The sequence below is a fragment of the Syngnathoides biaculeatus genome, chromosome 17 (assembly GCF_019802595.1).
Source record: "Syngnathoides biaculeatus isolate LvHL_M chromosome 17, ASM1980259v1, whole genome shotgun sequence".
NCBI lineage: Eukaryota > Metazoa > Chordata > Actinopteri > Syngnathiformes > Syngnathidae > Syngnathoides > Syngnathoides biaculeatus.
In genome coordinates, this window is record NC_084656.1 from 6,041,205 (window position 1) to 6,053,761 (window position 12,557).

General features: G+C 43.6%; 1 protein-coding gene across 3 annotated transcripts in view; it reads right to left on the reverse strand.

The window, feature by feature from the left end:
* The window catches only part of cacna1bb (calcium channel, voltage-dependent, N type, alpha 1B subunit, b), a 188,491-nt gene extending 185,318 nt beyond the window's left edge, over positions 1–3,173 (reverse strand). For all 3 annotated transcript variants that reach the window (XM_061847561.1, XM_061847560.1, XM_061847559.1), the window contains exon 1: positions 2,402–3,173. In XM_061847561.1, coding sequence (XP_061703545.1) covers positions 2,402–2,688 — 287 coding nt within the window. In that variant the 5' untranslated portion in view covers positions 2,689–3,173. The remainder of the gene's footprint in view (positions 1–2,401) is intronic.
* Between the last annotated feature and the right edge of the window lie 9,384 nt (positions 3,174–12,557).

Sequence of the window (12,557 nt, forward strand, 5' to 3'; positions counted from 1 at the left end):
TACTGCAGGAACTCCAAGATTACCAAAACACTGTACCCCCCTGAACTGAGTTTGGGCTGGGTAAATGATATTATAATTTTCCCGCAAATATCTTGTAGAAGGTCTTTTCAAAACAATAAGGCTGTTGTTGTAGACACAGCTGGGAAAACACTTATTAGCTTCCATTTTCACTTATGGGGCACTGATATGACTCCAAAATTGTGTAAACTATACATACAATGCACTCATGCAATAAAATTTGAGGATTTGCCGATGCGTTCTCAAGAAAAGCCAAGCGTGCATGTTACAGAATGACTAATGACGCCACATGTTGATTTGAGTGCATTAAAGCAGAAACCTTCAATAACGCTCCAGTTGAAGGCTTTCTGGAAAGAAAGAAAGAAGGCATCCTATGCATGTGCTCATGATCTTTCCAGATGGTTGGCCATTTCTAACTATTTTCAATGGCTGTTTCATGCTGCAATCCATTTTCACTCGGTCATTGCCCACGGGTCATGTCCCTTTGAGGAGTTATGGAATGCAAAGAAATAGGTTTATGACCCTTTAAGATGAGATGTCATCTGATTGTATGATGACTAATCTTAAACTCTGTCCTAAGGGCTTAATACATACAGTATAAAATTTGAAATGGGTTTAAAGGTAACTCAATACTGTGTTTATTAATCCGGCATGGCAGTGATGTACTAGTACGTTCAGCTGAGCTTCTGAATACTTTCATTTAGCTACAAAGCGAAATACGAGAAACCATCGTAATTTTGGCCAAGAGATGGGATACACCCTGAACTTGAACGGCAACTATTCACACTCACGTGCACACCTACAGTCATGTACCTGAAATGTAGATTTAAATAATTTAAAAAAAAACCCACCCCATTTCACAAACAATTCTAATAAGGACCAAAATTTTTGCCCCAAAAAATATTGCTCATGCACCCAGTAATGCTTCACTTCACAAAAGATGGCGCGGAAGGCTCAATCAATACATCACTTGTTTTGTGACGCATATTGTAGGTATTTTTTCTTTATGTTCTAAATCAGCCCTCAGTAGAATGATAAAGAAATTTAGAATATGCCAATGACAGTGTTATTACACTGACAAAGTCCTTTGAACATTTACATTGGTTGCACATGATTAAAGTGTGTTCATGTAAAAAAGAAAGGGAAAATACCTCAGTTTACCACATTTTAATCATGTCCAACAGAAAAATAAGTACTTGTGTCTCGTAGAAGGGGTGGGTGAGTTCCGTACCAGCCTTGTTTCAAGGTATCAGGTACTCATGAAAGATGCCGAGACCAGTCAGGCAAAAACATTCTGATATTGTTATAAGTCCTCCTCGCCAATGCTACATGCGGCAGATTGGCACAATGGTGTGTCATCAAGTGTGTCACAAAGATACAAATTATGTGTCATTATGTTCATTCACTGGTTTTGGTACTCAGTTTCAGTAAAGTACCAACAACGAGTGGTCGCCTACTCGTGTCAGTCTGGGGGGCGGGGGGTGGTATCAACTATCTCAAGTTATGAGGAAGGTTAATAATGTTACTGTTTTGGGGTGCAGTTTGGTTTGGTGAAATCTATCATCTGTACTGTTGTGAAGAACAAACAGGCAATAAAGACAGCCGATGTGTCTAAAAAAGTGATTGTTTTGACAAAATAAATTCAAATTTCGAAGCAGCTACGACTTTGCTCAGTAGTTTGTTAGCAAACAAACCGTCCTTATACTAATTCTGTTCAATGGGAATTATTGCTTAGGTACTCAAACAGAGTTTAGGAACAAATAATTTGTCAACCGAAGTTCCACTTAACATTCTCGACCACCTGTAAAGTGTTTTGTTCTCTTTTTTTTTTTTTTTTTTAAAGTCATCAAGAAGTTCAGAGGTATTTGTGTGTTGGTTTTTTATAAACTACAGCGCTTGCTGGGCTGTGGTCAAACAAACAAAAAGCCGAAGCGACTGAACGGCCGAGTGTTTTGCAGCCAGCACGAAGTGGAAGGAAGGCGGCGTGGGCGACTTCAGCACCATGGAGAGGACTCGCAAGTCGGCCTCCGCGCAGCAGGTCGTCGCGCTTTTTCCTAGTAATTGAACGCACCTTGTGTTGCGAGTCGCATCGTTGGAAAGCATTGCACAACAACACAACATGAATGTAACGTGTATGTTAAGCGTTTAGGCGTAGGTGTGGTCATATTCGGGTATAATGCTCAGAGGGAGGACCTGGAGCGACAGGAGCAACCAGTGTTGCACGGACAGGCATCAAGGTAGAGATAAGATTGACACCGGTGGGTGTGGGGAATCGCTTGCTTTTTTTTTTTTTTTTTTTTTTTTAAAGGAGGGGGGGGGGGTGCTCCAGGCGGTTGTGGATTTGTATTGTGTGGTCACAGTACACCTCGCCCGGAAAGGATATGGCCATTCTGTGATACGTTTGGCATACTTCCTGATCAGGTTGTCCTCTCGGAAGATGAACAGGGAGCGATTCACAGTCAAGCAGTTTTGCTTGACGGGGTTGGGGTTGTAAAGAGCCATTGTCCGGGCTCTCTGGGCCATCGTCTGCTTGTACATCCTCTGGCCGCCAGGAGCGCCTCCACCGCGGGCGCCTCCTCTCCCGGCACCCGGCGCTCCTCGCCCTCCACTGCTGCTGCCGCCAGTGCCCCCTCCGTAGCGGGTGGGGTGGTCTTCAGTGAAACGAGCCATTCTGGGAACGCACAGATCCAACAGGGAAAATCCGAAGTGGTTTCAGTGGAAATGGAGGAGAGACGCATCACAACAAAACGCACTTCATCCACAAGCACAGTTGTTGTTTGGATTTTTTTTCTTCTTTTTAGATCTAAGAGAGCAGTTGAACGGCTTTAATGCTCGAGTCTTTCCGCTGATTCATCCTCCTTAAAATGCCCAAATGTAAAAGTTCAAAAATCAAAAAAACGAAAACGAAGAAAATGACTCCAGTTGGAAAGACGAGATCACTTCATTGAAGCTGTTGCATCCGCGGAGGAGAGAAATGGCATCTCTACATCATGTCAGCATCGCAGCTGCAGCTCAACACCAGTTGAAATGTCGTTTTTTATTATGATTATTTTTTCTTCAGAGAGGGCTGGGTCAGTCCAGCAAGACGCCCATCCCTCTTTCGCCTTCGTCTTGGCTGCGAGCAACAATGACACGAGCAAATCTGAGGCAAGCGCTTGTCCTGTGGCTTGTGTTTGATCCCTCCCTGCATGCGTGGGGGCGTGTGGGGCGGCTCAGGGCTCCGAGAGGCCACCCAGTGGAATAAGGACGAGCTCATGTGTTCAATGTGGGCCTATCAGAGAGGGGAGCGCTCGGTGCTCCTTTGCCGTCTGCTGGCTGACTGCACAACAAGTCAAGTTCGAGCATTGTGGCAAGGAACGGAGACTTCCTTATTGCACTGAAGTCGATTTTACAGGTATCTCAAAATTTCCTGAACATGTACTGTATTCTTCTGATGACTTTATTTTTGCTCCCTGTACATGTGATAATATGTACATTCTATTTCCTACATTGTAAAAATAGTCCGCTTTTTTTTTTTTTTACCTCTGGGACATGACGTAAAAAAGAGAGCGAGAGAGAGACAGAGAGAAACTTAAATTAAGGGGCATAAAGTGAACTACAGTTATTATCTTGAGTCATTAACATCTTGGGGTTTTGCCAAAGGAAAAAAAAAAACAACATACATGAACGAATTGAAATATATCATAGGGTCGATGATGATCTGAAGGACTTTTAACCTGGCCAAAATATATGTTGTCGACAGGTGGCAGGGGGTTGAGGGGCTGTTACTGTAATAGAGGCCTGGGGTCTCCGCTCCCTCTTATGAGTGCAATAAATAGTAATGATTTGAGAGAATTGTTGGAGACACTGATGGTGTCAAAGTACAAACGATGAGTAATTGTGGCCTTGAAAAACCCTCAGGGACCTGGAACTCACAGGAGGGGCCCCATCATACTGTTTTACACATATTATTAATAGGACTGTACATGAGAATTAAGGATTAGGGTCTTAAAATCTATTGATGACCAAAAAGTATTGTAGCTTTGACCCATCCTTTCATTTTTTATTACATTTATCCAGTTCAGGGTCACCGGTAACTCTACAGAGCCTATCTCAGCTGACTTTAGGTGAAATGAGACATGCTGTACAAACAAATACTGTGGCTAATTTGCAACTTACTTCCTTGTCAGATTAAAAAAAAAAAAGTGTAAAAAGTGTCATTTTGGCTTCCACTAGAAATTCACAACCACCATTTGAGTGCCATAAGAGATTACCAGGTGTACCACAGGAAATTTTACTGGTCTAAAAAGCATCTTAATTACTGAGACAAATGTATCATTGTGCATTTATCGATGTCAGTGAGAAACAACCTCTGTTGTTGAATGTAAGATGAAATCTTTTGACTGGTGAATGACTGGTTAGCACATCAAATATATTTATACACAAACGCTATTTTATAATGTCCAGGTGCTCATTTAAAGGCAAACGGGCCACTCTTTTGTGCTCATACATTTTTAAATCTGACTTTAATATCAGCGGCTCACCAGCATGTCACTGAGTACTCCAATATTAAAAAATGCAGCATAACTAAAAGCTCTCATACACCACTACAAACCAGGCCTGTTTATGTCACATTAATTACCAGTGGGAATTGTTTCATGCACATTGGTTACCGGAGATGATGCTGATGCTTTTAAAATTAGATTGTAAAGATTTGCAGAAAAAGAAATCTCATTTACAAGCAATTACAGGGTGTTCGCCGGGTTTAGCTTACGATACTTAAAAAAAAAAAAAAAAAAGACTACGTGGTGCACATGCCGTAAATACACTGGTGGTTTTTATGCATACAGAACTTGCATGTCACTCTCCCCACTATCCAAAGATTGTGTTATTAGCCATCATTATTTTACAACTCATTGCATATCAAGTTTCACAAACAATGAATACGATTTCACAAGCTACTCTATGAGAGACATCTAGTGGTTAATTGGACACACTGCAACTGTGAATTTACGTGGGGAGGTTGTTGTACCACACCAAATCAGAATTGTAGGTTTCACTACCAAGAAGCCTTCAAAAATATATAAAGAGATAAACCCTAATGTTTAAATATTTGAGTTGAGCCCATTATTAAATAGATTTGGATACAGATGAACAGTTTATGATTTAGGAAAATGTAATATTTGTGCCAGCAAATTTAAAACATTCAATTTTATAACATTTCATCTTTTGGTACTTGGATAAAATCGATTATGGTGACATATTGTTACAGCCTATTACATTTTGCACTATTTCAAATGTGAAAATAATAACAGGTATGGTTAAATAAATTTTAGTCATATGTATATACTTTACTCATATACTTTTTGTTTCTCCCCCCCCCCCCCCCCCCTTGTTTCTGGATTTGTCCAAGATGTTTTTTGTTTGTTGTTTGGTTGAAAGATGTGATTACCTTCTAGGCCAATGTATGCTTTTCTCCACTATGCATCTGGACCATTTGATACAAACCATCGCTGATCCCCACCCTGCTTGCTCCATCCAAGTGTATAACTGTGTCATACTTGGTAGCATTTGGTCTCATGGTGTTTCCATAAAGGCTCCTCTGGCTCGAAAGTTTGAGCATGCCCCCAAGAGGCTCCTTTAGCTGTTGTCTCGCTCGACATTGCTTGTCACGTGCCAGGCCCCAGGTGTCCTTGCACTCTGCTCCCATGGTAAGCATCCACCACACCTAAACGTGGCTTAACACAGTGCTGAGGAACAGAATCAACAATAAAGTATTAGTTTGGTGAATAAACAATAGTGGGGGAGTAACAAAGTATATTACTAGACCTGGGTCAGTCGTTCTCAGAGCTCTACTGGGTTTGTATTCCGTAAGCATTTATTTCATGTTTTCAAGACCTAAACCCTTTAGTGAATTATAGACCAGTAGAAGAAGTTTAAAATCTATTTTAAAACTGAAAGGAAGCCAGTGTAAAGACATTAGAATTGGAGTTATATGCTCTGACCTTTTTGTTCTGGTCAGAACCCGAGCTGCAGCATTCAGAATGACCTGCAGTTGTGCAATGCTGTTTTTAGGGAGTCCAATCAGAAGACCATTACAATAGTCAAGTCTACTTGAGATAGAAGCATTGATGAGGTTTTCCTGGTCAACTTGACACGTACAAGCCTTCACTCTCGATATGTTCTTCAGATGATGACTGTTGAAAGTCATGTTGGAGTCGATCAGACCATCAAGGTTTCAGACTTGGTCTTTGTTTTTTTTAAAGATACGGAGTCCAGGGATTTTACTCACAGCAGTCCTCTTTTCATTATTGCCAAAGACAATTATCTCAGTTTTGTTGTGCTCCAGTTGAATAAAAATTGGGCTCATCTAGGTATTTATTGGCTTTAGACAGTGACACAACATCTCAATTGAACTGTAGTCATTTGGAGATAGTGCTAAATATAACTATGTGCTATCTGCATAGCTATGATAGTATAAAATTATAGTTTAAGTCAAGCACTCTGACATTCATTCTCGACATGAAAGAAGGAGAAAAGGATCTCAACAAGTTGGCCAGACAGCGGGATAGCCATGGGAAGGATGTACCACAGGCAAGGGTGATTTAGAATACAGATGGAAATGTGTTGAGATGTGCCAGTAGTGTGCTAAATAGATGGAAAGAATACTTTGAAAAGTTGATGGATGAAGAAAATGAGAGAGAAGGAAAAGTAGAAGAGGCAAGTGTGAAGGACCAGGAAGTGGAAATGATTAGTAAGGAGGAAGTTAGAAATGCACGACAAAGGATGAAAAATGGAAAGGCAGTTGGTCGTGATGAAATACCTGTGTGGAAGCAATCTGGAGAAGTGGCTGTGGAGTTTTGGATCAACTTATTCAACTGTCACGTCCCATCGGAGCGGGAGTAGGACCCAAATCCAGGACTCGGAAGATGCAAAGTAGTTCAAGGAGACACGTTTATTATATGCAGAGGTAGGGGATCGAGCAGGCAGTCCGGTGCAGCAGCAGTAGTTGGGACGTCGGGCGAAGAGAGCAGGTGAGCGGACAGGCAGGGGTCGGTACACAGGAGAACAATCAAAGCAGGCAGAAGTAACGAAGGAGTCAGGCTTACAAGGTTGATCGGAGAACAGGCGAAGGTCGGTACACACAGGTTCAATCAGGGATACCGGAGCACACGAACGGGACATGAAGATCAACGAACTGGCGCCGGCCAGTTGTCATCGCGGTCATATAAATCCACAGCATAATCAGGCTGCATGAGGCGCAGATGTGCACCTCCCAATCAGCGCACCCGCACAGCTCGTGCTGGAGCGGCAGGATCATGACATCAACAGAATACTAGAGAGTGAGACGATGCCTGAAGAATGGAGGAAAAGTGTGATAATTCCCATTTTTAAGAACAAAGGCGATGTTCAGAGCAGTGGGAATTATAAAGGTGACTTGCAGAGCCGTGGCAACTATAGAGGAGTAAAGTTGATGAGCCACACAATGAAGTTATGGGAAAGAATAGTGGAAGCTAGACTCAGGACAGAAGTAAATATCTGCGAGCAACATTATGGTTTCAAGCCTGGAAAGAGTACCACAGATGCATTTTTTGCTTTGAGGATGCTAGTGGAAAAGTATAGAGAAGGTCAGAAGGAGCTATGTTGTTTCTTTGGGGATCTAGAGAAAGCCTCAGAGAGAGTAGCAAGAGAGGAATTGTGGTACTGCATGTGTAAGTCTGGTGTGGCCGAGAAACATGTCAGAATAGTACAGTGTGACAGAAGAATTCAAAGTGGAGGTAGGACTGCTTCAGGGATCAGCTCTGAGCACCTTCCTGTTTGCCATGGTAATGGATAGGCTGACAGATGAGGTTAGACTGGAATCCCCTTGGACCATGATGTTCGCAGATGATATTGTGATCTGCAGTGAAAGCAGGGAGCAGGTGGAGGAACTATTAGAAAGATGGAGGTATGCTCTGGAAAGGAGAGGAATGAAGATTAGCTGAAGTAATACAGAATATATGTGCGTGAATGAGAAAAGTAGAGGGGGAAGAGTGAGGCTACAGGGAGAAGAGATAGCGAGGGTGGACGACTTCAAATACTTGGGGTCAACAATACAGAGCAATGGAGAGTGTGGTCAGGAAGTGAAGAAACGGGTCCAAGCAGGTTGGAACAGCTGGCGAAAGGTGTCTGGTGTGTTATGTGACAGAAGAGTCTCTGCTAGGATGAAGGGCAAAGTTTACAAAACAGTGGTGAGGCCGGCCATGATGTACGGATGAGAGATGGTGGCACCTAAGAGACAACAGGAAGCAGAACTGGAGATGGCAGAAATGAAGATGCTGAGGTTCTCTCTATAAGTGAGCAAGTTGGATAGGATTCGAAATGAGCTCTTTAGAGGGACAGCCAAAGTTGGACGTTTTGGAAATTAGGTTTGAGAGAGCAGACTTTGATGGTTTGTACATGTCCAGAGGCGAGAGAGTGAGTCTATTGGGAGAAGGGTGCTGAGGATGGAGCTGCCGGGCAAAGGAGAGAGGAAGACCAAAGAAAAGGTTGATGGATGTTGTGAGGGAAGACATGAGGGCAGTTGGTTTTAGACAGAAGGATGCAGGAAATAGGCTTACATGGAAAAAGATGACACGCTGTGGCAACCCCTAACAGACAATCCGAAAGGAAAAGAAGAAGACTCTGACATTTATTCAAGTCAACTCTGGGTGATTGTAGGCCTCACTACTGTTTCGCTGGCAAACTAAGGGATACAGTACTACACTACACAGTGTACAGTATGCGTTTTCTCTTTGAAGAGATTCCATTTTGACTTCCTCAGAGTCAACACTGTATGCTCAGGAATGCCAGTTGTTTGAACAAATCTACACTGAAAGATGATAGATAAGTTTTCTTTTCAAGCATGATGTTTGTGTGGCTTTGAAAGCATCCGATTTCATCTTAACACACTATATTTTGCCACCCAAGTACTATAGTTTCTGACCTGATTCAGCAGTGCCTTCCGCCATAACTTGTCTATATACCCTGCAACCACGGCAGCCATCATCTCTATGAGGGATGTTAATTGGTTTCAGAGGGCCCATTCTGGCTCGACTTAGTGTGAACTAACAATGCCCTGTGCCCTCTAAAAGGTTGAAGAACGAGGAATTACACATACAACCTGCAGTGTTACAGATAGTTACACCTTTTGAAAACTTGATCCCTATCAAGGGTTTTACAACCCGTTGTTAATCTATTTTCCCCCAATACGTTAGTATGTACATTGTTACAAGTCATGAGAGGTAAAACAGCAGGTAATTTCTCATTTGATAAATAGTGAGCCCTCTGTCATTTTGTGATTTAAATGCCTGTATTGAAACCCAGGTATGACATTTCTTCGACTTTAAAATTGGGTTATTTTGTCACATTCATTGATGAGCAGTAGCTTGAACCTGTTCAATCACAAAGTGTTTTTTAAGACAAATAGTTTGTGCCAGAGATTCTCAAAGTGTGATATGAGTACCACGAATGGTATGTGGCAAACTTTTAGCAGTACACTAAAATATATTTTCAAATCCAGGTTATTTTTTTTTCCCCCTCATGCTTTTTAGAGTATTTCCATCTTTAAATGTTTCTTGTACTCTATGCTGTTTTAATTGGACTTTTATTTTTTTTTTCCCTCTTTAAATGTTTATAAGAGCAGCAGAGTGGCGCCGCTGGTTTGAGCGTTGGCCTCACAGTTCTGAGGATCAGGGTTCAAATTCAGCCGCGTCTCTGTGGAGTTTGCATGTTGTCCCCGTGCCTGCATGAGTTTTCTCCGGGCCTTCCGGTTTCCTCCCACATCCAAAAAACATGCATTAATTTGAGACTCTAAATTGCTCTTCGGTGTGATTGTGAGTGCGACTGTTGTCTGTTTCCATGTGGCCTGCAATTGGCTGGAAACCAGTTCAGGGTGTTCCCTGCCTCCTGCCCGATGACAGCTGGATTATGATCAGTGGGCTCTATCTTGTAAAAACAAATGGGACTCAATACATTCACTACCGTGGAGATAACAACATGAGCGGATCAAGCCAACTGATTTATAAGAAGAAAATGTGGAAAAAATGTTGTGGAGTTCTGGAGTAGTGCACAGTGAGAGCTGCTGAGCAGGAATGGTGTGGGTATACTTGTCCCCCGGCTTGGCACCTGTAGGTTTGGGTTCACCCCAATGGACGAGAGGGTAGCCGCCTTCCAGCTTAGGGGGAGGGGACGGGTTCTGAGTGCTGTTTGTTCCTTTGCACAAAACAGCAGTTCAGAGTACCAATTCTTTTTGGGTTTTCCTAGAGGGGATGCTGGAGAGAGTTACCAGTGGGGAATTCATTCAATGCTCATGTGGGCAATGACAGTGAGACTTGGGTGTGATTGGAAGGAACAGCACCCCCAATCACAACTCCAGTGGTGTTCAGTAATTGGAAATCTGTGCTCATCATGGATTAGTCCAGAACAAACATGTTCAAGCATAAGGGTGTCCATTTGGCACCAGGATAACCTAGGTGTTTGATGATCGACTTTGTTGTTCTGTCAATGAACTTGCGGCTCCATATCTTGGACACTTGGGTGAAGAGAGGGGAAGAGCTGTCACCTCATCACCACCTGGCGGTGATTTTGCTCGGATGGTGGGGAAGATGCCAGTCTGACGTGGGAGGCCCAACGTATTGTGAGGATCTGCTGGGAATGTCTGTCAGATTCCCCTCCCTCCAGCTACTTAATCCAGCTCCTCTGGGAGATCCCGGGCGTTTCAAGGTCAACCGGGAGACTTGCTCTTGCCAGCATTTTCTAGGTCGTTCTGAGGTTTCCTTCCATTGGGACATACCCAAGACACCTAACTGGGGAGGTATCTAGGAGGTATCCTAATCAGATGCCCAAGACCACTCCCGGATTACGGAGCTTCTCAGCCTTGAACACAGAGGCTAGACATCCTGTGGTCACTTGTATCCAGGATCTTGTACTTTCAGTCACGACCAATAGCTCATGACCATTGGTGAGGGTAGGAATGTAGATCAATTAGTAAATAGAGGGCCTCACCTTTCAGCTTCCCTCCACTCCAGACCCATACGAATTCTGCCTCACTGGAGATGCTGCTCTTATCTGCCTGTTGATCTCCTGTTTCATTCATTCCAAAACTGCAAGATACTTGAACCCTTCCACTTGATGAACTAAATCATCTGCAAAAAGCAAAGATGCTGTACTGTGGTCCCCAAACACGGCCACCTCGACACCTCGGCTGTGCCAAGAAATTCTGACCAAAAAAGTTAGGAACAGAACCAGTGACAAAGTGCAGCTTTGACCAAGTCCAACCATTTCCAGAAACAAATTTGATTGATTGCGAGAAAAGAGGGTTGAACTCTGACACTGGCTGTACATGAACCAAACAACCCATATCAGGCGCTGCGGTACTCTGAAGTCCAACAGGACTCCTTGAGGTATACGGTCAAATGAACACCTTATCCAAGTCCACAATAGACATGTAGACTGGTTCCAGGACCCTGCTGAGGATTTAGATCTGATCCACCATTACACAACCTGGAGAAAAAACACACCGCTGCTCATGAATCGGACCATCAACCAAGTCTTACAATGTCCCAAATCGAGGCAAACGGTGCCTCATCACCACTATAAACAGTGTTGATTGTGCAGTGATTCCCACTCATGAGGGACCAGAATTTCGTCAAAGCTGTCTGGAAGTCATTTTCCATGGTCTCACAAAATGTGTCCCAAGAGTTTTTCCCCTCAGCGACCACCAAAGCTGCCTTCTGCTTGGCCAGCCAGTACCCATTAACTGCTTCAGGCCAAAATGTCATGCTAGGATTCATTCTGCTTGACTTCATCCCTCACCACTGGTGTCCACTCATTGGTTTGAGGGTTGTGCCATGACAGGCACTGACCACCTTACAACCACAGCTCCAGTACGCTGCATTAGCAATGGAGGCGCAGATCATGGTCTACTCAGACTCTATATCCCTCACATCCCGAGGAACATGAGCAAAGTTCTTACGGATGTGGGAGTTGAAACTCCTGACAGAGGATTCTTCCAAATGTTGTCAATCATGAGAGAACCTAACCATTGAACCGTGACCTCGGGTCTCCTGGTGCCATGTGCACATGTGGATACCCTTATGATTGAATATCCTGGTTCCTTATGGACAATCTGTGATGACCACTGAAGTCCAGTAACAGAACACCGCTCGGGTTCTGATTGGGGTCCATTCTTCCCAATCACACCCTTCCAGGTCTCAATATAATTGCCCAAGTGACGATTGATGTCCCCCAGCAAAATGAAGGAGTCTTCAGTGGGAGTCCTCTCCAGCACTCCGTCCAGAGACTCCAAAAAGGGTGGGTACTCTCTGTGCGTAGGCCCAAACAACAGTTAGGACCCGTCCCAAACCTAAAGGCAGAGGGAGGCTACCCCTTCGTCCACCGGGGTGAACCCCAAAATATAGACGCCAAGGCAGGGAGCAATAACCTGCTCAGCACCTATTACCATGGGCAACTTCAGAGTGCAAGTGAGTCCAACACCTCTCAAGAGGACTGGTACCACAGCCCAAACAGTGTATGGAGGA